This window comes from Natrix helvetica (assembly GCF_964273705.1).
Source record: "Natrix helvetica genome assembly, chromosome: 6".
In the NCBI taxonomy this organism is placed as follows: domain Eukaryota; kingdom Metazoa; phylum Chordata; class Lepidosauria; order Squamata; family Natricidae; genus Natrix; species Natrix helvetica.
Genome location: NC_138553.1, coordinates 9,001,176 through 9,024,219, shown reverse-complemented (window position 1 = coordinate 9,024,219; position 23,044 = coordinate 9,001,176). Strand labels below are relative to the sequence as shown.

Genomic DNA, 23,044 nt, shown 5'->3' with positions numbered 1-23,044 from the left:
CCTCTCCCTTAAATAAGTCATTCCTCTTTCTTTTGTCCAACAAAATTTTGGGCTTTGAACAATGGGAAGTGAAACAGGAGTTTTCTGACTGGCAGGTTATGGTCGAGAAAAATTCATAATGGACCCTTCCTGTAGAGCTTTTAGAAAATTTAAAAAAATGAAACATGTTAGAAAACTAAGAGGAGAAAGGATTTGGGGAGACAGGTTAATAGTTTAACTCGCATTCAGACACTCCTATCAAGAGGACAGGACATTTTCCCTATAGAATATGTCTTTGTCATAATACAGGAATGTCCTGAGGAAAAATGGAAATGAGAAAGGGCATTTCAGTTGTACAGGTTGACAGGGATCTTTGTACTATTCAGACATTTAAAAAAGGAGATAATCGTAATCATATATGGGCTTGTACCAGTCTTAGACTGAGTTTAATTATAGAATTTTAAAAAAAACCTGCGGATTTTACTCCGCTAGTTGTTAAAAAACCACTGGGGATGATGCTCATTTCCATTTCAAGGACATTGAGGTAATACTGTCCGAAGACTTTTCCATAGTCATGTGGTCATTATGACATCACAGAGTGCTGTTACTTTCCCACTGAGGTGGTGCTTATTTATCTACTCGCATTTTCATGCTTTCAAACTGTTAGATTAGCAGGAGCTGGGGCGAGGATGGGAGCTCACCCCTTCGCATGGTGCTGGGGTCTCGAACCTGAGCTGCCTGTTTTCCAGCCAACAAGCTTAGCATCTTAACCACTGACGCACACACACACCCGTGCTGCCTAATTATAAAATATTAATAACAATAGCAGTAACAATAGTTGCAGTGGAGCGGAGAGGAAATGTTCTTACAGTACATTGAGTAACATGCGCTACAGATCTACCTCTTGAATATAAAATATGAACATAGACTGGGAGACCTTTACTATCCCAACTCTCTAGGTGTTCTGACCGAGGCTTCCCAAGAGCATGAAGCAAACTCCTTGTCCTGACAAAAGCCTCTTTTATTAATTGACTGTGAATTCTGCTCATTCACATCCAGCAAAGTCTTTCAAGGGAGGATTTACAGTCACAGACCTTATCTGGTTTGGAGAGCTGCCAGGCCGATATCTGCAAAACTTGGCAAGGAATCTCGTAGAGTCACAAACCAATTAAGCTACTAATTGTCTCCTGCAAACTCCATTCCCCTTTCACTCCTCTTTTATTTCCACTGAGCCACTGTGTCCCTTTTGATGCAGTATAATAAGATAATAGCATTAACCTCTTTTTTTTCTTTTACATAATAAAATACAGATAAAACCAGAGCCTTTTCTTTGGGGTTTAATGGAAAAAGACTTGGAAAAAAAATTGGGACTGTGATGTTATATAGCAGCAATATTACTTTATGCACCATGGGACACTTTGATTCCCACGATGGATTAATGGCTGCAAAAGTTGATGGAGTTAGCAGAGATGGCTAAATATTTTTTCATGTTTTATTTATTTTATTTATATTGCTTTCTGAACACCGATCTGGGTTTTAAACACTCCAATGGCTAAATTGATTGCTCTGAAAAAAGAAAAGAACACAATTACTTTTGTTTCTACTTGGAAACCACTTCTGAACTTTGTGCTTGAGTTGGGGAAAAAAATGAAACTTGGATTTTGAGTTTTGCCAATTAGATAGGTTTGTTGTTATAGAAATGGCTAGTAGATTTCCCCCCCCCTGAATATTCCTGGGCTCCAGAAAACCTCATGGCATTCTGAGAAAATAACAAAGGCGTTTGACTGGGGAGAGGATTCCATCGTGAAAAATAGGCCTTTCATATATAGCCCTTGGACACCTTGTGATTAAATAAATGCAGTCATGCCAATCTTCACCATTGAATTATCTTCTCCTTGGGAAGAATCTTCAAAAGCAAATTCTGTTTCATCAGATTAAATAAGAACCAGTAGAGGGGGAAAAATACAAAAGAATCCCAGCCTGGCACAAGGCGGATTTTGAAAAATGGCAAAGAAGTAGCCGGGGAACGAATACTTTATGCAACTAAACTGATATATTGCCTAGATTTATGATCTGGTGCAAGCTAGCCTCAGGTTTAAACATTAAAAATAAAGCAAAAGGAGAATTGGGCTGGGATCCTTCTTCATCCATGAATTCAGTTTTTCTCAGTTTAAACTCTGTACTCCCCTGAATTTGGAGTTAATTCTTCTTTACACACTGGTATTTACCTTTGAGCAAATGTGCTTAGGGGTGATTGATCCAAACAACTATGGAGTGGCAACCTTATGCTAGGAAGAGAAGCTTGCTAAATCAACTTCTTTGGGTCTCACTCTTCTCCTCCCATGGCCTGGTTCTCGTAACTTACTTTTCATTTACTATCCCCTCTTTAACTGCTCCTAAATGCAGATTAACAGAGTTGGAAGGGACCTTATAGGTCATCTAGTTGAACCCCCTGCTCAAGCAGGAGACCCTACACCATTTCTGACAGATGACAATCCAATCTCTTCTTGAAAGTCTCCAGTGATGAAGTTCCCAGAACTTCCAAGGGCAACTTCTGTTCCATTAGTTGTTCTCACTGTCAGAAAGTTCCTCCTCATTTCTAGGTTGAATATCTCTTTGGTCAGTTTCCATCCATTATTCCTTGTCTGGCCTTCAGGTGCTTTGGAAAACAGCTTGACCCACCACCTCTCTGTGGCAGCCCCTCAAATATTGGTAGAATGCTATCATGTCTCCCCTGGTCCTTCTCTTCACTAGACCAGCCGTGCCCAGTTCCTGCAACCGTTCATTGTATGCTTTAGTCTCCAGTCCCCTAATCCTCTTGATTGTCCTTCTCTGCACTCTTTCTAGAGTCTCAACCAGAAGTGGCTTCCAACAGGTTCGGCTCTGTTTGGCCAAACTGGTAGTGGTATGCTGGTCTGGGTCGCAGAACTGGCAGTGACCCAGGCTGGCCACACCTCTGAACCGGTTCCCTAGTCGCCGTGGTCACTACCTTATTTTGGAGTTCTGCGCATATGCAGAACAATTTATATTGAACTGCGCAAAGCCTGCACATGAGCAAACCGGCAGTAACGCCAACTAGAACCCACCCCTGGTCTCAACTTCTTTCTTGTAGTGTGGTGACCAAAACTGGATGCAGTACTCTCCCTCCAGCATTGACCTTAAGTGGTCCATGCACATCGAGAATGTTATTCGGAGGGAAGTAACACCAGTAGTCGGGAAGGAACAATCTAAGGGAAGCCAGTAAAATAAATCTTGTATTTCCTGTCATGAGAGCAAGCCAAAAAAGCAAGGAGGAGATTGTAAAGAAGGAGCTGCTGCTGAGGTCCAAACCACAGAGATACATGGCGCAGGCATCACCACACCCAACAAAACACGGGAAAGCTCAACACACAACAAAAACAAACTCCTTGGAGCAACAAGGAAACAGACAGGAGAAGTAACCCGTCATGTTTAACGTAAGACTAGAAATTCTGTGTGGCACACATGTGCCGGATAATTATTTCTGGCTTGCCTCCCGTTGAAGCGTGCCACTGTTTGCAAAACTTGCCTGAAGAAAGGAAGTAAAACAAAAAAAATTGGCTGTGGGTGTGTGCAGGTAGTCTTCAATTTACAACCATTTGTCTGAAATGCTGTAGGGTGTCCTGCTTCAACAGGTGGGGTTGGAGTAGAAGACCTTGCAACTCTGTTATTTTGTTATTTCTGTTAAGCTACCATTTGAAGTTAAAAAGGCACTGAAAAAAGAGTCTTAAAATTGGTGCTCGCCCTTGCAACTGTTAGAACATCCTCAGGGTCATGAGATTAAAATTCAGGTGCCTGGAATTTGGCATGTCTTTATGACAGTTCCAGAGTCTAGGGTCATGTCATTGCCATTTGCACCTTCCCAGCCGATTTCTGACAAGTAAAGTCAATGAGGGAAGCCTGGTGTGCTGAAGGACAACTTGATTCACTTAACAACTGTGTTCTGACCGAGGCTTCCCAAGAGCATGAAGCAAACTCCGTGTCCCGACAAAAATCCCTTTGATTAATTTACTGTGAATTCTGCTCATTCACATCCAGCAAAGACTTTCGACGGAGGATTTACAGTCACAGACCTTATCTGGCTTGGAGAGCTGCCAGGCCCATATCTGCAGAACTTGGCAAGGAGTCTCGGAGAGTCACAAAGCAATTAAGCGAACTAATGGTCTCCTGCAAACTCCACTCCCCTTTTGCTCCTCTTTTATTTCCTCTGGGAGGGGCCATTCATTGTCCACCTGTGGCCTTACTCCTAAGTTGACTCCTGTTATTTAGCTGTTCCCTTCATCTGGACACTCTGCGCATGAACACACTGGGAACAGGCTCCAGCTGTTCGTCTGCCTCATTGATGTCTGACTCCGAAGGCAGCTGATAACCGGCATATGGCTCTGGCCTCCTCTCTGCCTCCAACGCAGAGCCTTCATCAGAGCCTGCCCCAGATTCCAGGACTGGTCCGTGTTCCTCCCCAACCTCCTCACTGTCCGAATCTGCTGCCAGCTCCGCTTGCCGCTGGTGGGCCACAACAAACTGCAGTAGATAGCAGCCTCCAAGAGTTTGCTCTCCGTCCAGTGGCTTTGTGTCCCCATGCAAAACCAAACATCTGGGAATGGAAATTCCCACACTTATTGCTGCTGTTTATGCATGGATAAGTAAAGAGGACAGAGATTGAGTTTAAGGCTAGAGCTGGTGAGGAGAGTCCTTTGAAGATGTTAGCAGAGTGAAGGAGAAGGCGCTCTGAGTTGTCCTTTTGCAGTTCAATCTGAGCCGCAAACTGAGAAGAATTCCAGGATGCTGTTTCAGGAGAATTTGAAGGGCATCTCCACTTATGCAAACTTAAGATAGCTGCTGTTTTGTTATGAAAAAAGAGGGAATGCATCAACAAAGAAGAAATTTGCACAAAATGCCCACCTTGCTGATTTACATGCAGAGATGCAAATTTAGAAAATTGCCATCATTTAAGTAAAAGGTTCATCTCTCTGGAGTGAGAAAAATGAAGCTTTTTCCTTGCATCACAAAGACTAGGTTCACACAACAAAATAGCACCTGAGGGCAGGACAAGAAGTAATGGGTGGAAGCTCGCCAGAGGAAATAAGAAGAAATTTCCTAACAGCCAGAACAGCTTGCCTCCCATAGTTGTGGGTACTTCATCATTGGGAATTTTCAAGGAAAGATTGCACAACCATTTGTCCAAAATAGTATAAAACTCTTGTCTTGGGCAGGGGGTTGGATTAGAAGTCCTCCAAGGTCCCTTCCAGTCCTATGATTGTATTAAAATTAAACCAGGATTGGGATTAGATAGTGTTTGTTCCAGACTCTGGTGGGAAACCTAGATGTTGTCTTAGAATATTATATGAACTTGGTCAACAATAAGGCATAATATAAATATCTCCTTCCTTCCTTCCTTCCTTCCTTCCTTCCTTCCTTCCTTCCTTCCTTCCTTCCTTCCTTCCTTCCTTCCTTTTCTGACCTAGGCTTTCTGAGACAGTTAAAATCACATGCTTAGTCCCCAAAACCCTCTTTTTATTTAAACGGCTGTGAATTATGTTCATTCACAGCCCGTAATGATTCACAACCAGCCTGTGAAAAGTCCAACAGAAGTCTGCCAAAGTCTTTCAGGGTAAGGCTGATAAGCACCCACCTTTATCTTCCTTGAAATGCTTCCAGAGACCTAATTGCCAATTAGTTTTGCAGTGCCAAATGGAGCACAGAGTCAAACAGAGCTTCAGAGTTTAAACAGACCAGAACGAACAAAATTGCTTCCTGCAAAGGCCCACGTCCGTTTGCTCTTCTTTTATATCTTATGAGAGAGGCCAATCAGCTCCAAGTCTTACTCCCAAATCGCCCCTTTTGTCTTAACTGTTTTGGCCTTCTGGCAGCTCTGTGCATGTGCGCACTGGGAACAGGCTCCATCTGTTCCTCTGCCTCGCTGACGTCAGACTCCGGAGGCTCCAGAGGCAGCACATAACTCCCAGATGGCCCTGGCCCCCTCTCTACCTCCGATGCAGAGCCCTCGTCCGAGCCTTCCCCAGACTCCAGAAGCGGCCCATGTTCCTCCCCAACCTCCTCACTGTCCTACTCGGCTGCCAGCTCCGCAGACTGCCAGCAGACCAGAACACTTACTTACTCTCTCTCTCTCTCTCTCCCTCTCTCTCTCTCTCTCTCTCTCTCTCTCTCTCTTTCTTTCTCTCTCTCTCTCTCTCTCTCTCTCATTCCCTCTCCCTCTCCCTCTCCCTCTCTCTCTCTCTCTCTCTCTCTCTCTCCCTCTCCTCTCCTCCCTCCCTCCCTCCAGATTAAATGTGTTGTAGTAACCTAAACACCAGAATTACATGATGGGGTAAATTTCTCCCAAGCCAGAGAGAGTTAGCAAGATTTTGCCTTTAGCTCAGTCGTGTGGAGTTATTCAGTCAACCAAACAACACTGGTTCCTCTTCTGCCCGGCCCTTGTTGGAAATGAACTTTGCCAACTCGATCCTGGCCTGTTGCTTGCTTTTTTTTTTTGAAGACTGGCTTACCCCAGTGGCTTTCTGACAAGTTAGAAATAGCAACAAATGGGAATCCCTGCATTGGCTCCTGTCTGCGCTGCTGTTGGATCATGTTCAGCTGCCTGAGAAGCAAATTGGAGTTTGGTGCCCCCAGGCATTACAGCGAAAATACTCCAGCCTTACTAGTTTGTTTCATCTTCAAAGCTCTGAACAAACACCAACTAATTAGAATGGTTTTTCCTCCTCCTTAGAAAAATGTAGCTCGCCCCTCCCCCTCCCACCCCCCAAATAGGATGAAGATGAGTCTTGGCTGCAAATTGTTTAGACGTCGGAAATGGCTTCGTATGACATCATCTTGAGAAAGGTTGTTCAGGACACCCCTGGTAACCCCAGAGTGTTAAGGTGGAGTTTTGCTGGGATTTGAAACTCATCCAAGTGCCTGCAGTTGAAACCACAGAGGCAGCCAACTCAACTGCGAGACTAAGCGCCTGATCGGTTAGGATGGAGGGTCTGATCCTGAAATCTGAACACTTGCAGAGGGAAGCTTCTGTTCCATGCTGTTAAACTGAATCCATATCTCCCCTTGGTGGAAGTGATGGTCTGATTAGGAAGAACATTATTGCCGTGTGTGCCTGTCTTCCTTCCTTCCTTCCTTCCTTCCTTCCTTCCTTCCTTCCTCCCTCCCTCCCTCCCTCCCTCCCTCCCTCCCTCCCTTCGTTCCTCCCTTTGTCCCTTCCTTTCTTCATCCCTCCCTCCCTCCCCCACCCTCCCTCCCTTTCTCCCCCCTCCCTCCACCTCCTTCCCTCCCTTCCTAACTTCCTCCCTCCCTCCATCTCTTCGTCCCTTCCTTTCTTTGTCCCTCCCTTCCTCCCCCTCCCTCCCTCCCTCCCTTTCTTCCTTCCCTGATATTTCCCTGCAGTTTTCCTGGCAAGATTTTCAGAAAGGATTTGTCTTTTCCTGCTTCCTATGGCCGAGAGAGAGTGACAGGGCAGGGCGATGTCAACATAGCTAGCCTTATTTTATTTTTTCATTTTATTTTATTTTGTCAATCATTATTTTATTTAGTTTGTCAAACAGGTACAAGATAACAGGCATAAGTATAAACATGGATATGAACGAAGGAAATGAGTACAAATAAATGGGGACAGTAGGACAAGGACGGAAAGCACGCTGGTGCGCTTATGCACGCCCCCTTTACGGACCTCTTAGGAATGGGGTGAGGTCCACAGTGGACAGTTTAAGGTTGAAGCTATGAAGGTTTGAGGATGTAACAAAGGAGTCGGGTAGAGCATTCCAGGCGTTGACCGCTCTGTTGATGAAGTCGTATTTTCTGCAATCGAGTTTGGAGCAGTTTACCTTGAGTTTGTATCGATTGTTTGCCTGTGTATTATTGTGGTTGAAGCTGAAGAGGTTGTTGACAGGTAAGACATTGTAGTAGACAATTTTGTGTACTATGGTTAGGTCAGACTGTAGGCGGTGTAATTCCAGGTTGTCCAAGCCCAAAATTTGGAGCCTGGTGGCATAAGAGATTCTATTGAGAGCAGAGGAGTGGAGGACTCTTCTCGTGAAATACCTCTGGACCCGCTCGATCGTATTAATATCCAATATACAGTGTGGATTCCAGGCAGATGAGCTGTATTCGAGAATTGCTGTGAGGGTCTCTTGTTTTCTAGCCTGCTACTTTGACCACTACACCAATTTGGCTCCTACTAATTAGTATACACATACTTTTCTGGTGTACAACAGAACAAAACTTTTTGCATGTACATGATTGCATACATATACATGAATGCCTATGTAGAAGAGCTTTTCATACATACATGCACACACACTCAGTCAGACAGACAGACAGACACACACACATACACATATATATGTGTGGGACATTTTTATAGTTTCAGTAAACAATGAACATATTTTATTCTAACCTTCCATACATAATCCGTATCTGCAAGCAACTCATTCATAAGTCACAAGCAAGATTTTAATTTGTAACCAGAAGCACTTCCTCTAATTTGGGCATTGTGTGGCAGCTGTTTTTCATTAAAAAAACACATCCGGAAAGATTCTGATGATTTTCTGGCAAATTGAACTAGTGAAAGCTCCATAACTTGTGAGATTTCATCGTTTCCTGAACATATGACTACCAAGAGGAAGCTTTTGAACTATATCTCCCAGTATTCCATGCCATTGTCCAAGAGTGTCCGACCCTAGCAACTTTTAGGACCTGTGGACTTCAACTTACAGAATTTCCCAGGCAGCATTCTGGGAGTTGAAGTCCACCAGTCTTAAAAGTCGCCAAGGTTTGACATGCTTGCCATTGTCTATTCTGGTGACTTAAGAAAAGTGATTGAGTGCCAACATCTGAAGAACTTCTGTATCGGAGACCTAGAAGCTGTGGTATCATCTTCAAGGATTCTCTGCACACTCCTCTTGGTTTCATGAGATGCCATGCTCATTTTTCTTTATAAAGAAAAATAAAGATTCCCCTTGCATGTATGTGCTAGTCGTTCCTGACTCTAGAGGGCGGTGCTCATCTCAAAGCCGAAGAGCCAGTGCTCTGAAGATATCTCCGTGGTCATGTGGCTGGCATGACTAAACGCCGAAGACGCATGGGATGCTGTTACCTTCCCACCGAAGGGGATTTCTATTTTTTCCACTTGCATTTTTTACGTGCTTTCGAACTGCTAGGTTGGCAGAAGCTGAGACAAGTAATGGGAGCTCACTCCGTTAATGCAGCCCTAGGGATTCGAACTGCCGAATTGCCGACCTTTCTGAATGACAAGCTCAGTGTCTTATCCACTGAGCCACCACGTCCCTTATGCCCTTTATCTTACTGCACCTCATATTAAGTGAGGGTGAAGAGGTGACATAAACTTCTTTGAATTTTCTCTTATAGTCTCCCATAGTATCTTCTACTAACCATAGTGACCCCAAAACGTTTGATTTGACATCATTATTCAAATTTCCAGCTAGTATTCCAAGACCGGATAGTATCAGCTAGTTTTGGTGACTTCAAAAGTTAGCCACTTCTGGAATCACCTACATTTCCATATATTTTAAAGTAATTCTGAGGCAAATAAGAGGTATTGTTTTTAGACAGTGATGTGTTGTCTTCTCTTTAAGGAGTCTTAGAGATGTCACAATTCAGTAGTATCTTCAGTTAGATCAGTCAAACCATCATGGAATTGTGAGAATTTAAAAGTTTTGAAAAACTCACTCTTTAGCCAGAGAATGTATAAGCTGCTCTCTATTTTTTTGGACATGTTCCTGATAAAACCATTTCTTCCCTGAAGAACTAAACATATGGGTATGTATGGGCATCCATCTGAAATGTCATTGCCGAAACTTTTTTTCAGATTTTGTTCTACGTTGAGGAGCAAACTCATTTTACTAAGACTGATGATGATTTAAATAGAGGTGTGCTATTTTGGGGGATGCGGTGACTCAGTGGCTAAGACGCTGAGCTTGTTGATCAGAAAGGTCGGCAGTTTGGTGGTTCGAATCCCTAGTGCCATGTAATGGAGTGAGCTCCCGTTACTTGTCCCAGTTTCTGCCAACCTAGCAGTTTGAAAGCATGTAAAAATACAAGTAGAAAAATATGGACCACCTTTGGTGGGAAGGTAACAGCGTTCCGTGCGCCTTCGGCATTTAGTCATGCTGGCCACATGACAACGGAGACGTCTTCGGACAGCACTGGCTTTTCGGCTTTGAAACAGAGAGGAGCACTGCCCCCTAGAGTCAGGAACGACTTGCACATATGTGAGAGGGGAACCTTTACCTTTACCTTTATGCTAGTTTATGCTTTTCTTTGTTGGGGGGGGGAGACACATAGTTCCTGAATAGATTCAATCTGTTGTCGTAAATCAAGGACTACATGTGTCCCCCTACCCAGTTTTGTGGGGGTCTAACCTCCATCATTCATTCAGCTCTTGTGGGATGTGCCATATGGGGTACACAGTCATTCATGCAATCATGGATTAGAAAAGAGACTAGAACTCACCGTCTCCTGGGAATTGGCCCAAAGTCACCCAGCCAACTTTCCTGCCTAAGTTAAGACTAGAACTCACAGTCTACTAGAGATTCACCCAAAGTCAATTAGCCAGCTTTCATGCCTAAGGTGATACAAGAACTCTCAATTTCCTGGTTTCTAACTTGGTGCCTTAACCACTAGATCAAGCTGGATCCCTATATTGAGCAGGGTGCGTGATCCATTAGTCTAAATGGGTCTTTCCTCTCTGTGATTTGATCCCTTTTAGACGTCCCAGGTTACCAGGTATGATTTTTGGAAGTCCCATGAGACACAAAGGATATCAGCTATTTTGCACTAAATTCTACAAACAAAGCAATCTACAGAAATGCTGATGCCCCCCCCCCCCACTAAACCTGTTAGCAGGTTTGTTCTGACTTAACAGATTTGATGGATACAAAGCCCAAGAAGTTCACTGTTCATTAGCTGGGGCCTCATAGGTATTGTGTGTGCTTTATCTTGTTCTCTCCTTATGTAAACCCTGCTTGAAAAACACAAAGCAAAATTGGGGTTGAAGTCCCAATTGTGTCAATAGGCTCCAATGATGTGGCAACACAAAGCTTGCAACGTTTGATTTGTTGGAGAGAAGAAAAGGATGGGCCTCAGGATTTGCAAGGCCTTGGCTTGACAAGGGAGGCAGCTCTGTTGCCCGTTGGTAGAGGGAAGTCTACCTTGACTGGCATTTTTGGTCAACCTGCTTGCTTTTCCCAGGCTATTCCTGTGGCTGCTGTCCCTTCCTGTGACAGGGTCAAACAAAGCTGTCAGAACTGTAACTGGGATTCCTCAGTCCATCATCACAGGTGGGGGAAAAAAAAGGGGAAGTCCCAAGCAGGTAACATGTTTGTATAGCAAAGACCTCTTGGAGAAGTCTTAATTTTGGTTCTTCTAACTGTCCCTCGTGCAAAATGCATGCAACGGTTAGAAAACGTTAAGCTCAGGTTCTTTTTGCTGCAGCGAATGTGGTAAATCAGTAGTGATGTTTAATAATGTTTAATAATGAAACAGGGGCCTTGGAAAATCCCAGATACTTTCTACACGTGGACAGAAGAGTTTATCCATCAAAGCTGTCTTAAGGGCTTGGATGAAACAAATGTTGCAATGAATGATTGATGGGGTAGCATGTTGGGTGAGTTTGGACTGTTCAGCTTAGTCAATGAACCCCAGCTAAAGAAATCATGGTTTAGCCAAATGCTTTGTTTCTACTATTTCAAATGTTCTAACTTGGTCTTGGGATTAGCTATGTTAATTGAGGATTGCAGGGATCCTATACATCTGGAAAGAGTCCAGCTGTGGATAACTGCATTGTTACAGTCTTACCAACAACCTTTTCAGGTAGATTTGTATTCTTTGTGTTTCCTGTGTATTAGGCTCATACTCTAATTTTTCTACAGAATCTCAAGGAGTTCTTTGTTCTTCCGATTTTATCCATACAATCCTATGTAGTAGGTTGGACTGAAAAGAGTGATTAGACTAAGCCACCCAATGGTGGAATAGACTTGAAACTGGATCTTGTTAGCCCTTGTTTAATTTCTTTTACAGGTGCATCAAATGTAAATGCAAATGTAAAATCTTGTCCGAAGATCCTACTGGTTTTGTAAGGATGACACTTCGTCGCTTGTAAAATAGCATCTCAGGAAATCACTTCAGAGTGAGGTGAAGTCAATGAAAGATGTATTATTAAATATTATACATGTAATAAATGTATTAAATACGGTGCCATAGTTCCAGGAAAATTATTCATGAAGCTATTGGTTCTGCTTTTGGATTTTTGGGGAGTGAACTTTTCTTTGATGTACTTTGAGCGCAGATATAATCAGATAATTCGGATGAACATAATGAAAAGTAGCCAGACCCAAGAAATTTCTGGTTCTGAAAGCAACATTTGAAGCATCAACTGGCTGGGTCTTGGGATCGCCCCCATGGCATTTGAATGACAGCTCTGTCTTTGGCACAGATATAAAAAACTTATCTTTGACAGAGGTTCTCAGCAATCATTGGTAGCCTTTAGAAGTGTTGCTTAGAATGGAATAGAATAGAATAGAATTCTTTATTGGCCAAGTGTGATTGGACACACAAGGAATTTGTCTTTGGTGCATAGGCTCTCAGTGTACATAAAAAGACAAGATACATTCATCAACAATCATAAGGTACAACAGTCATAGGATACAAATAAGCAATCAAATCATACTAGAAAACAATCAATATAAATCATAAGGATACAAGCAATAAAGTTACAGTCATGCAGTCCTAAGTGGGAGGAAGTGGGTGATAGGAACGATGAGAAGACTAATAGTAATAGCAATGCAGCCTTAGTGATTGACAGTGTTGAGGGAATTATTTGTTTAGCAGAGTGATGGTGTTCGGGGAAAAACTGTCCTTGTGTCTCGTTGTCTTCGTGTGCAGTGCCCTATAGCGTCGTTTTGAGGATAAGAGTTGAAGCAATTTATGTCCAGGATGCGAGTAAATATTTTCACGGCCCTCTATTATGTAGAAAAGTGAGGCAGGGACAGTTTCTTAATTCTGAAAGACAAGAAAGAGTCTGCGTTTGGGTGGGTGTGGATGCATCTGCTGAGCAGAACAGTTCCACAGGAGTTGGCATTTTATTTTATTAGACTGATATCCTCTCTTTCCTTAAGGGTATAAGTTGGTGGTGCATAGCATTATTTCTCTAGCACATTTTTACAACACCTTTTTTTTCTGAAGTCTAATTCTCCTTTGCTTCTTACAATAGCCCTAAAGAGGAATGCAGGGAAGAAAGGGTGTGTGGAGGGAGAAAGAATAAGTTTACTTCCTTCATTTCATGGATTAGATTTGGATCGGGATGTCCTGAGATCCAGTATACCCTGCTTCCCCCAAAATAAGACCCAATTGGAAAATAAACCCTAGCATGGTTTTTCAGGATGCTCATAATATAAGCCCTACCCCCAAAATAATCCCCAGTTAAGATAATCAGCCTGAGAAATGCAATTAATACTGTATTTTCCCCAAAATAAGACCTAATATATATTTGTGTTACAACCCCTGGTATGCCCAAATATGGGAGGAAGCTCACTACTCCCTCCTTCTGTCCTTCGACTCATCACAGAAAACCATCCAGGCAGAAAACCATATTTTTATTTTTAATGTTGCCTTTTTATATTTGTGTTGTGTTTGTGCTGATAAATAAATAAAGGGAGACTAGTATAGATCCATTTCAAGCTATTTAGCTCTCATCAGCTAACCCTACCCTTACTGGGATTCGAACCTGGGATGTGTTACATATTAGGCAGATTTGTTAGCCACTACACCACAGGCTCTCCTCCTTTTATCAGCTAAGCCAGGGAAATAGGTATGTATTTGTGTTACAACCCCTAGTATGCCCAAATATGGGAGGGAGCTCACTCCTCCCTCTTTCTGTCCTTCGGCTCATCACAGAAAACCATCCAGGCAGAAAACCATATTTTTATTTTTAATGTTGCCTTTTTATATTTGTGTTGTATTTGTGCTGATAAATAAATAAAGGGAGACTAGTATAGATCCATTTCAAGCTATTTAACTCTCATCAGCTAGCCATACCCTTACTGGGATTCGAACCTGGGCTGTATTACATATTAGGCAGGAGTCTTAGCCACTAAGCAAGACAGTTGCTAAGTGGCTTTACAACCTTTCTGGCCACAGTTGTTAAGTGAAGCACTGCAGTTGTCAAGTTAGTAACACGGTTATTAAGTGAACCTGGAGTTTCTCATTGACTTTGCCTGTCAGAAGGCTGCAAAAGGTAATTGCATGACTCCGAGACACTGCAACTGTCACAAATATCAATCAGTTGTCAAGTGTCCCAATTTTGATCACAGAACCATGGGGATGCTGCAACGGTCGTCAGTGTGAAAAATGGCCGTAAGCAACTTTTTCCAGTGCCGTTGTAACTTTGAACAGTCACTAAATGAACTGTTGTAAGTCAAGGACTGCCTGTACTCTTAAGCACATATAATAAAGCTTTTGGAAGTTGTTCTATTCTTTTCTTTGTAGCCACACATCTCTGAATTGTTTCTTGGCTTGATGCCACAGGACGCCTGAATCGAATGGTTTTAAGTTCAGAAAAGTAAGTTGGCTTTTCCACCTGCCTTCCTACAACTCTAAACAGGATTTTTTCCCCACTGTATTTTTCTTTTTAAAAAAAATTTCATTGTAGATTTTCCCTTGCAAGTAAGATTATCCACTCAAAATGTGGCATTTCAAGAATCCAAGAACTCATTTCAAGAGTTCATTGCAACTTGAATCCTTGCAAGTACTTTTTGATTCCACCCCCACCCCCCTTAAAACCTCTCTGTAGATAAGTCTGGAATGTGTAGGCTGTGCTATGTTAGGTTGGCTTTTTAAAAAGAAGTAAATAAAATAAATAAGAGCTTTTCGTTATCAACACGAGCTGCAATGCATCAACTTTGGGAATACAACCTGTTCGAAACGTAACTAGAACAGAAACAAAGAATTTTGGATTGCAGACCCTGTTTCAGATTTCTACCATCTTTTACTACCTTTCCCAGTTTGCTGATGGGTGTGCCCTTTGCAAGGGGTTGGAAGGTAAGTGTAATTTAGAGCAATCCTAGCAATTCAGAAAGAGGTCACTAGGCAGACGGAAGTCCCTCGCAGGTTGTAGACCAGACAGTCTCTATGACGGAAGGTCAGAAGGTAACTCCATTGTTTACTAACTGTAATTGTCTGGTTGGAGGTATGGTTGTTAAATGGATGGCACGAACCTCAGTTTGTCAGCAAAAGTCACGGTGCAAAACATTTTCCCACTTGGAATCAACAACAGAAAAGCTAGGTATAAATAGGTTTATAACTTGGGGGCGGCTGTTTCGCAAGGGGGAAATTATTATTGCTGCAATATATTTGTCAGTATTCGATTCAGCGGACAATAGATGTATCTGTGATTTTGTCTTTCTGTCTTTTCTAATGTACACTTTTTAAAATATTTTGTTTAGCCTTCTCAATTTTTGTAAGGTTTCTTTTTTATTTCTTTTACAGCTTGCATATTAACTTTCTGAACAAAATTTTCAAAAATATTGAAAAAAGGAAATATAGATATAAACATTTTTCTTTTTCTTTCTCTCTACTGTTAAAGTAATAGAATACAAAAGAAGTTCAAAGAAAGAGAAGAAGAAGAAACAGGATGTAACTGCTAAATATAAAAGTTTTTAAAAGCAGAGTCGAAAAGCTTTCTAGTAATTTCTAGTGACGTGGTGGCTCAGTGGTTAGGATACTTGTTGATCAGAAAGGTCGGCAGTTCTGCGGTTCGAATCCCTAGCTCCGCGTAATGGAGTGAGCTCCCGTGACTTGTCCCAGCTTCTGCCAACTTAGCAGTTCGAAAGCATGTAAAAATACAAGTAGAAAAATAGAAACCACCTTTGGTGAGAAGGTAACAGCGTTCCGTGTGCCTTCGGCATTTAGCCATGCCGGCCACATGACCACGGAGACGTCTTCGGAGCACTGGCTCTTCGGCTTTGAGATGAGCACTGCCCCCTAGAGTCAAGAATGACTAGCACATATGTGCAAGGGGAACCTTTACCTTTTATGCAATGTCTCCATCGCCTCTGTATCCCCCAACCATTAGCCACAATTTAAATATTGATGTTTTACATTGAAGGTTAGTTTGGGTTGATGATTTCTGTTTCAGTCCTAGAAGCCGTATTCCAAAAGTCTCAATCTGCCTTTTCTTAATGTGTTGCATGCAGGTAATCCTCCCATTTATGGCCTCACGTCGTGTTGGTCATAATGTGGATCATCATAAGGCTGATCCGATCTTATGGCCTTTCAACAGCAGCAGTTGTTAAGCTAATCCCACTGTCATTGAGTGAATCCATGGTTCGCTAATGGGGTGGTTTTTTTTGCAAACGCTGGAAGTAAAGGCCAGTTTTCAGCAAAAAATGAAAATCGCAGGCACATAACTGTGGGACGTTACCAAGAGCTGTAATGGTGGGCTGGTTGCCAGGTGCCCAAAATGAAGTCATGTGATTGAGAGAGGGCAGATGTTGGAACTTTGTAACCAGGTCATAAGTTGGCAGCTGTATAAGGGAGCCGTTTCTGTTTGGATTTGGTTAAAGTTCTTTTTGGATATACACAGGTACCGTGTTTCCCCGAAAATAAGACAGGGTCTTATTTTCTTTTGATCCCCGAAATAAGCGCTTGGCCTTATTTTCAGGGTGGTCTTATTATTTTTGAGGTGCAAGAGGCCCCGTAACCTCAGCCCACAACCCGTGGATCAGCTGATCCAAAGAGGGCTGGAAGTTCTCTCTCTGTTTCTGACAGTCTTGCCAGCCGAAGTATCACTGGGCCTACCTCTCCTTTTGTGGCCGCCACTAAGGGACGGGGCGCAGTAGCTAAGGTTTGTAGGAGTGGCCTCCGTGAGGCCATTCTGCATGGATGGCAGATGTGTGTGTGTGGCGTGAGCATGTTTTCCCGTCCCCCCCAGGGGACCGGCTGCACATGTGGTTACATATTTTAGGGGAGAGCTTATTTTGGGGGAGGGGTTTATTTTAGCGCATGCACGCAAAAGTCCGTGCATGCTTATTATCCAGTGAGATCTTATTTTCGGGAAAACTGGGTAGTCCTTGAATTATGACCACAACAGCCCCCCAGCCCCAAATGTTTGTGGCTAAGCAAGACAGCTAAACAAGTTTTATTTTATAAGCAGTTGGTAAGTTAGTAACACAGTTGTTAAGTGAATCTGGCTTCCCCATTGACTTTGCTTGCCAGAAGATCGCAAAATGTGATGCCATGACTCCAGGACACTGCATAAACCGGCACAAGTACATGCCAGTTGCCAAGGGTCTGAATTTCCATCACGTGACCATGGGGATGCTATAACTGTTCTAAGTGTGAAAAATGTTTATTTTTCAAGTGCCATTGTAATTTTGAATGGCCCTTAAATGAATGGTTGTAAGTAGAGGACTGCCTGTACTGACAATTTTGCCATTGCAGCACATTGTCCAATTTTGGTCTCCGAGTCTGATATTGTTGGCAAAGTTTTGTTTTTCCTCTCTTTCTCTCTTTCTGAACTTCAAAATGAATTCATTTTCCCTTTAAAATACCAAAGAATAGCTGGGGGCTATTTAATAGGCATAGTGCTGAGTGCTTAATTGTGTCAACAGTTATTCACACATTAGCAGTAGTTCTTCCTTTAGGTTTGCACAGCACTGATTTGTTAAAATAAGTTGATCATATTTCTCATAAATAAAATTAGCTTTGGGCAAAGTGAGCACTTGATGGGTGAGGAGAAATTAAATGGTGGATGGTTATAGAGTGTGTTCACTTTCTAAATCTAACTGAAAAATATGTGAAAATATTTGGATGTGAGTGAGCACTTGTGTCTGATTTAAGGACATAGTAGAACTCTTATTTGCAAAATTGTAATAACAGCAGCAGTTAAATGGGGTGGAATAAATTCTATTATTTTTCATGTTGATTTTTTGGGGGGAGGAAATACTTAGCTACACTGTTAGAAATATTTTATCCTGGCATGGTCCCACCCCCACCCCCACTGAATGGAGAAGGAATGTCAAATGAAATATGATAGCGCTGCAGCAACTTTGGCAATCAATGATCTGGATCAGTGGTGGGGTTCAAAATTTTTTAGAACCTCTTCTGTGGGTGTGGCCTGCTTTGTGGGAGTGGCTTGCCAGCCATGTGACTGAGTGGGAGTGGCTTACCAGCCATGTGACTGGGTGGGCGTGGCCAACTTGTGAAATGTGGTGAAACTCACTTAACAACGCTCTTGCTTAGCAACCAAAATGTTGGCTCAGAAACTCTGGCATTTGAAGCATGCAAGTCTTAAAGCTGTCAAGTTACAAGACCCTTGCACCCCTAACCCTTGGGAAAAAAAACAGGGTGTTCAAACTTGACAGCTTTAAGACTTGTGGACTTCAACTCCCAGAATTCCTCCTCCAGTCATGTTGGCTCAGGAACTCTGCCATTGAAGCACACAAGTCTTAAAGCTGTCAGATTACAACCCTGCACCCCTAACCCTTTAGGAAAAAAAAAACCCAGGGGTGTTCAAACTTGACAGCTTTAAGACTCGTAGACTTCAACTCCCAGAATTCCTCCTCTCGCTCTTCATCTTGATGATGTGCAGACGGGTGGGGGGGGGAGCTGAAACCCGTTCTAAACGGCACGGTAGATTTGTGGAACCTCTTCTATAGAAGAGGTTAGAACTGGCAGGAACCCACTCCTGAGCTGGATCCATCTTAAGTTGGTTGCCCTTTGTTTCTAATGCATCAACCAACTCAAATCCCATGAACTGTATTGGAAGAGGCAGACAACTAACTTAATCCCTTTCCAGCCCTCTATGCGTTTCCTGAACAAATATTATATGAGATTTGGAAAGGAATCTTAGAAAGTGTTGGTCTGCTTGTTTGGGGCCCAACCGGCTATTTCAAAGAGATAATGAGGAGCTCATTAGCAGGATGCAGTTGTCTGTCTGCTAGTCCTACTTGGGTGTTGCCATTCCTGGAAAACAATATTTGAGATGAGCAAGTTGGAGACTGAAGAAGACAATGGAGAACGGAGCTGCTGCTGGCAGTTAGAGTGGTTAGTATCCTGACTTTGAGGCCATTCCATAGAAGAAGCTTCATGGACACAACAAGTAAGGCCAGACTGAGGGTCAAGATTAGAAGACTGACTTCTAATTCAAGGCTGCACAGGGATCCTTTGATAGTTCACTTGCAAGGAGGAATGGTCGGTTGTAGATGGACCAGCCAATTCTCTATATGAATGGACAATTCTTCTGATTCAAGATTTAATTAGTATGTGTGCAACCTTCAGTATATTTATATACACACACACACACACACACACACTTGCACATCCATCCATAATTATGCAACCCAAAAGGATTTGTCTCTCTAAAGGCAGAATTTCCCACTCACCCCATGTTCTTTCTTTAATGCAATCCTTCCCTGGAAGGAACCCTATCTATACTTACCTGCTGGACAGCTGTTCTACAGGCTTTCTGGTTTGCATTCATCAGAAGCGACGCCCAGGAGTAGGGCCTTCTCTGTAGTGGGCCCCACCCTTTGGAATGACCTCCCCCCAGACATCAGGACAACAACCGACCTTCGCTCCTTCCGTATGAAGCTGAAAACCTACCTGTTTCGACTAGCTGACCTGGCATAATACTACAATCTCTCCAGCCCAGGGCATTTTTAATTGGTAATTTTAGTTTTTAAGGGTTAATTTCACTGGGGTTTTAACTTTTTTAGGTATTGTAACTTATTTATTTATTCTTACCTCCTCTGTACGCTATATAATACTTTTGTACGTCGCCCCGAGTCCCTGTGGGGAGAGGGGGCGACTAATAAGTTCAAGTAATAAATAAATAAATAAATAAATAAATAAATAAATAAATAAATAAATAAATAAATAAATAAATAAATAAATAAATAAATAAATAAATAAATAAATAATAAATAAATAAATAAATAAATAAATAAATAAATAAATAAATAAATAAATAAATAAATAAATAAATAAATAAATAAATAAATAAATAAATAAATAAATAAATAATAAGCTCCAGATACTTGCTAAGGATCGATCTGGATTAGGATCTTTATTGCACACTCGAACGGAGATATTTACCACCATTAATTGACTTCTGCCGACCTGAAGATGCAGCTTTTTCTTATATCCACTGCAGTTTTAATCTGGCATTTCTTCATCCCATTCTTCTCACAATGGATATTTTGCTTCGTGCTTCTCAATGTTGTTGCTTGGTTGGTTGTTGGCATTGTATTTATGACGGTTGTAAGGGGTTCCAGGGTCACGTGGTTTTCATTGGTGGCCTTTCCAGCTGGCTTGCGACGAGCAAACTCAATGGGGAAGGCTGGATTCACTTAAGGACCATGTGATTCATTTTATATCTGCAGTGATTCACTTAACAAGGGTGGTTAAAAAGATTGTGAAATTGGGCACAACAACTACCTTGCCTAGCAATAGAAATTATGGTCATAAGGCAAGGATTATGTGTATCACTTTAGCAACCATAATCCAATAGACCAATCAGAAGTTCTATTTCCCTTATCATAGTATCCAACTGCAGACCCACTTTTTTTTGTATATGTCTAATCTCCCTTGTGTGAGTTTGAAACAACAATTAACTTTTGTATAATTCCTTAATGCAGGCCACTGCTATTCTGTTTTAAATGCTATTATTCCAACCAGCATCACTTGGAAATAATAATCTTTTTGATGGTTTGTTATGGAATTCAAATTCTTCTTATTTCCTTTCTTCTTTATTATTATTATTTTTTCTAGTAGGCTGTTCTCTCAAATTAGCTGGAAGGTTATGCCCATTTCTTTTAATACAAATAAGCCAGAACTTGCTCAAAACACGATGCATTCACATATTATCGCTTCTTCACTAATTATCCAGAGTATTTGTTTAGTGGAAGTGCACTTTCAAGTGGGGGTTGAGTTGGTAACAGTCAGATTGTAGCATAACTAAGAATTATAAAAAGAAAGAAAAAAAATATGTCAAATCTCTGACTGTGAAAATTAAAGTTGAGCTGAGAATATGTACTAGGGGGCATTATATCATGCATTTTTGTGCTGCAAAGTATATCAAAAGGAAATGAAGGGTAGGATGGGGGCTAAAATTTTCAAGAGCATAGTTGTTTTCACCTTGTTTTAAGAGGAGATTTCGCATTAATGTCAGTGGTGGGATTCAATTTTTTTTACTACCGGTTCTGTGAGTGTGGCTTGTTGGGCATGGCGTGGCTTTGTGGGCATGGCTTTGTGAGCGTGGCAGGGGAAGGATTCTGCAAAATCCCCATTCCCTCCCCACCCCACTAACCTGCTTTCCAGTTCCCTTCTCCTGTTCAGGGCAACAAAAGAAGATCAGTTGGGAGGCAGCAGGGGCGGGGCCAGCCTATTTGCCGGTTCTCCGAACTACTCAAAATTTCCGCTACCGGTTCTCCAGATCCGGCTGAATACCACTTCTGATTAAAATGGACTTGGACTGTCCTTAAAATGCACCATGGAATAGCTATGTCTCTACATTCAGCTGATTGTTGAGGATTGTAGAATCAAATATAGATAATCCTCGACGTACAACAGTTCATTTAGTGAACATTCAAGGTTACAGTGACACTGAAAAAGTGACTCCTGGTTTTTTTTCAAACTTACAACTGTTGCAGCATCCCCATGGTCACTTGATCAAAATTCAGATGCCAGGCAACTGACTCATACTTGTGACCAGTTGCAGTGTCACGTGATCTCCTTTTGTGACCTTCTGACAAGCAAAATCAATGGGGAAAAACCGGATTCACTTAACAACTGCATTTCTCACTTCGCAACTGCAGTGATTCACTTAACAACTGTGGCAAGAAAGGTCGCAAAACGGGCTGATGCCTCACCGAGCAACAGAAATTGTGGTTTTAAGTTGAGGACTACCTGTACTTTCATATTTTCATATACCTTTTTAATTATGACGGGGCATGACATCAGGAGGGGCAAAATTCTTGCAAACTATAGGTTGGTTGAAGAAAAACTGTAGACATCAAAGGAACTTAGCTTGAATTTCTCTGGCCAGTTCTTCCGTGTAAGTATCCTTTCCTAATATTTCATTGAACCTTAAATGTTTTAGTGAGTCAGTTCTAACTGACTGGGTTCACACCAGAGGTGTGGGCTGCTGTTGGCATTACTGCCGGTTCGGTGTGCGCAAAAACGCTTGGAGCATTGCAAATAAAAAGATCTGTGCATGTGCAAAACCTTAAAAAATGGGGAAAAAACCACCATTTTTGCAATGACGGTGCAAAAAACAAGATGCCGCCACCGTAGAAGAACCGGTTCGGGGGCTTGGCAGGCCTGGGTCCCGGCCCGTTCCAGTGACCCAGGCCGCCAAGTTACTACCTATTCAGCTGAACCGGTCCAAATCGGTAGGAACCCACCTCTGATTCACACCTCACGCTGAACTTTACACCAGAGAAACACATGTACACATTATGGCTTATTGTGATGGGTGCACCTAATTGGTGCGTCGTTTGGGAATGAATAAACGATAACAAAAAGCTGAGCCAGGCAGGATTAAAACACACTAAAGTCCTGGAAAAAAGAATAAGCAAATGAAATGAAAAAGACTATATTGCCTCCCTTCGTTTCTGGATGAATTGGGGTCTGAACAGTGGGTGTTGTTGTTGATTGGGCTTTCGACTGTGCTGTAAGGTATGTTGATACGTTGGGAAAGAAATAGCAATAGCACTGAGACTTATATAGCGCTTCATAGTGCTTTGCAGCCCTCTCTAAGCTGTTTACAGATTCAGCTCTAAAATGAGCCTGAGCAGAAGGAGGGGGGGGAGAGACTAAAGATAAATAAAAATGTGTGGTCCTTCCAAAGTTATAATCATCCACAGTCTGCCTCTTCTCCCTGTACAGTTTATCCTGATAATTTCAGTGATTCCTTTCTCCGTTGCACGCAAGTGTGCGAGCACACACCCAGTCTGGCGGAGTAGATAAAACGACTTTCTGTGTCTAACATGATCAGGCCCGGGAAACAGGAGTGGAACATGGA

At 42.2% G+C, this 23,044-nt stretch overlaps 1 protein-coding gene across 5 annotated transcripts in view; it reads left to right on the top strand.

Moving 5' to 3' along the window:
• Window positions 1-23,044, top strand: part of SOX5 (SRY-box transcription factor 5) — a 973,495-nt gene that overhangs the window by 358,399 nt on the left and 592,052 nt on the right. The window contains exon 1 of one of the 5 annotated variants that reach the window (XM_081957805.1): window positions 11,281-11,303. The exons of 1 other annotated variant lie outside the window; for it this stretch is intronic. Coding sequence is in view for 3 of the 4 variants with exons in the window: in XM_081957804.1 (XP_081813930.1) it covers window positions 15,222-15,304 (83 nt within the window). In the remaining variant the exon portion in view is untranslated. Of the gene's footprint in view, window positions 1-11,280; window positions 11,304-15,015; window positions 15,061-15,124; window positions 15,169-15,213; window positions 15,305-23,044 lie in introns of those variants that run through there. 3 more of the 5 variants (XM_081957814.1, XM_081957815.1, XM_081957804.1) reach the window with 3 other exon arrangements.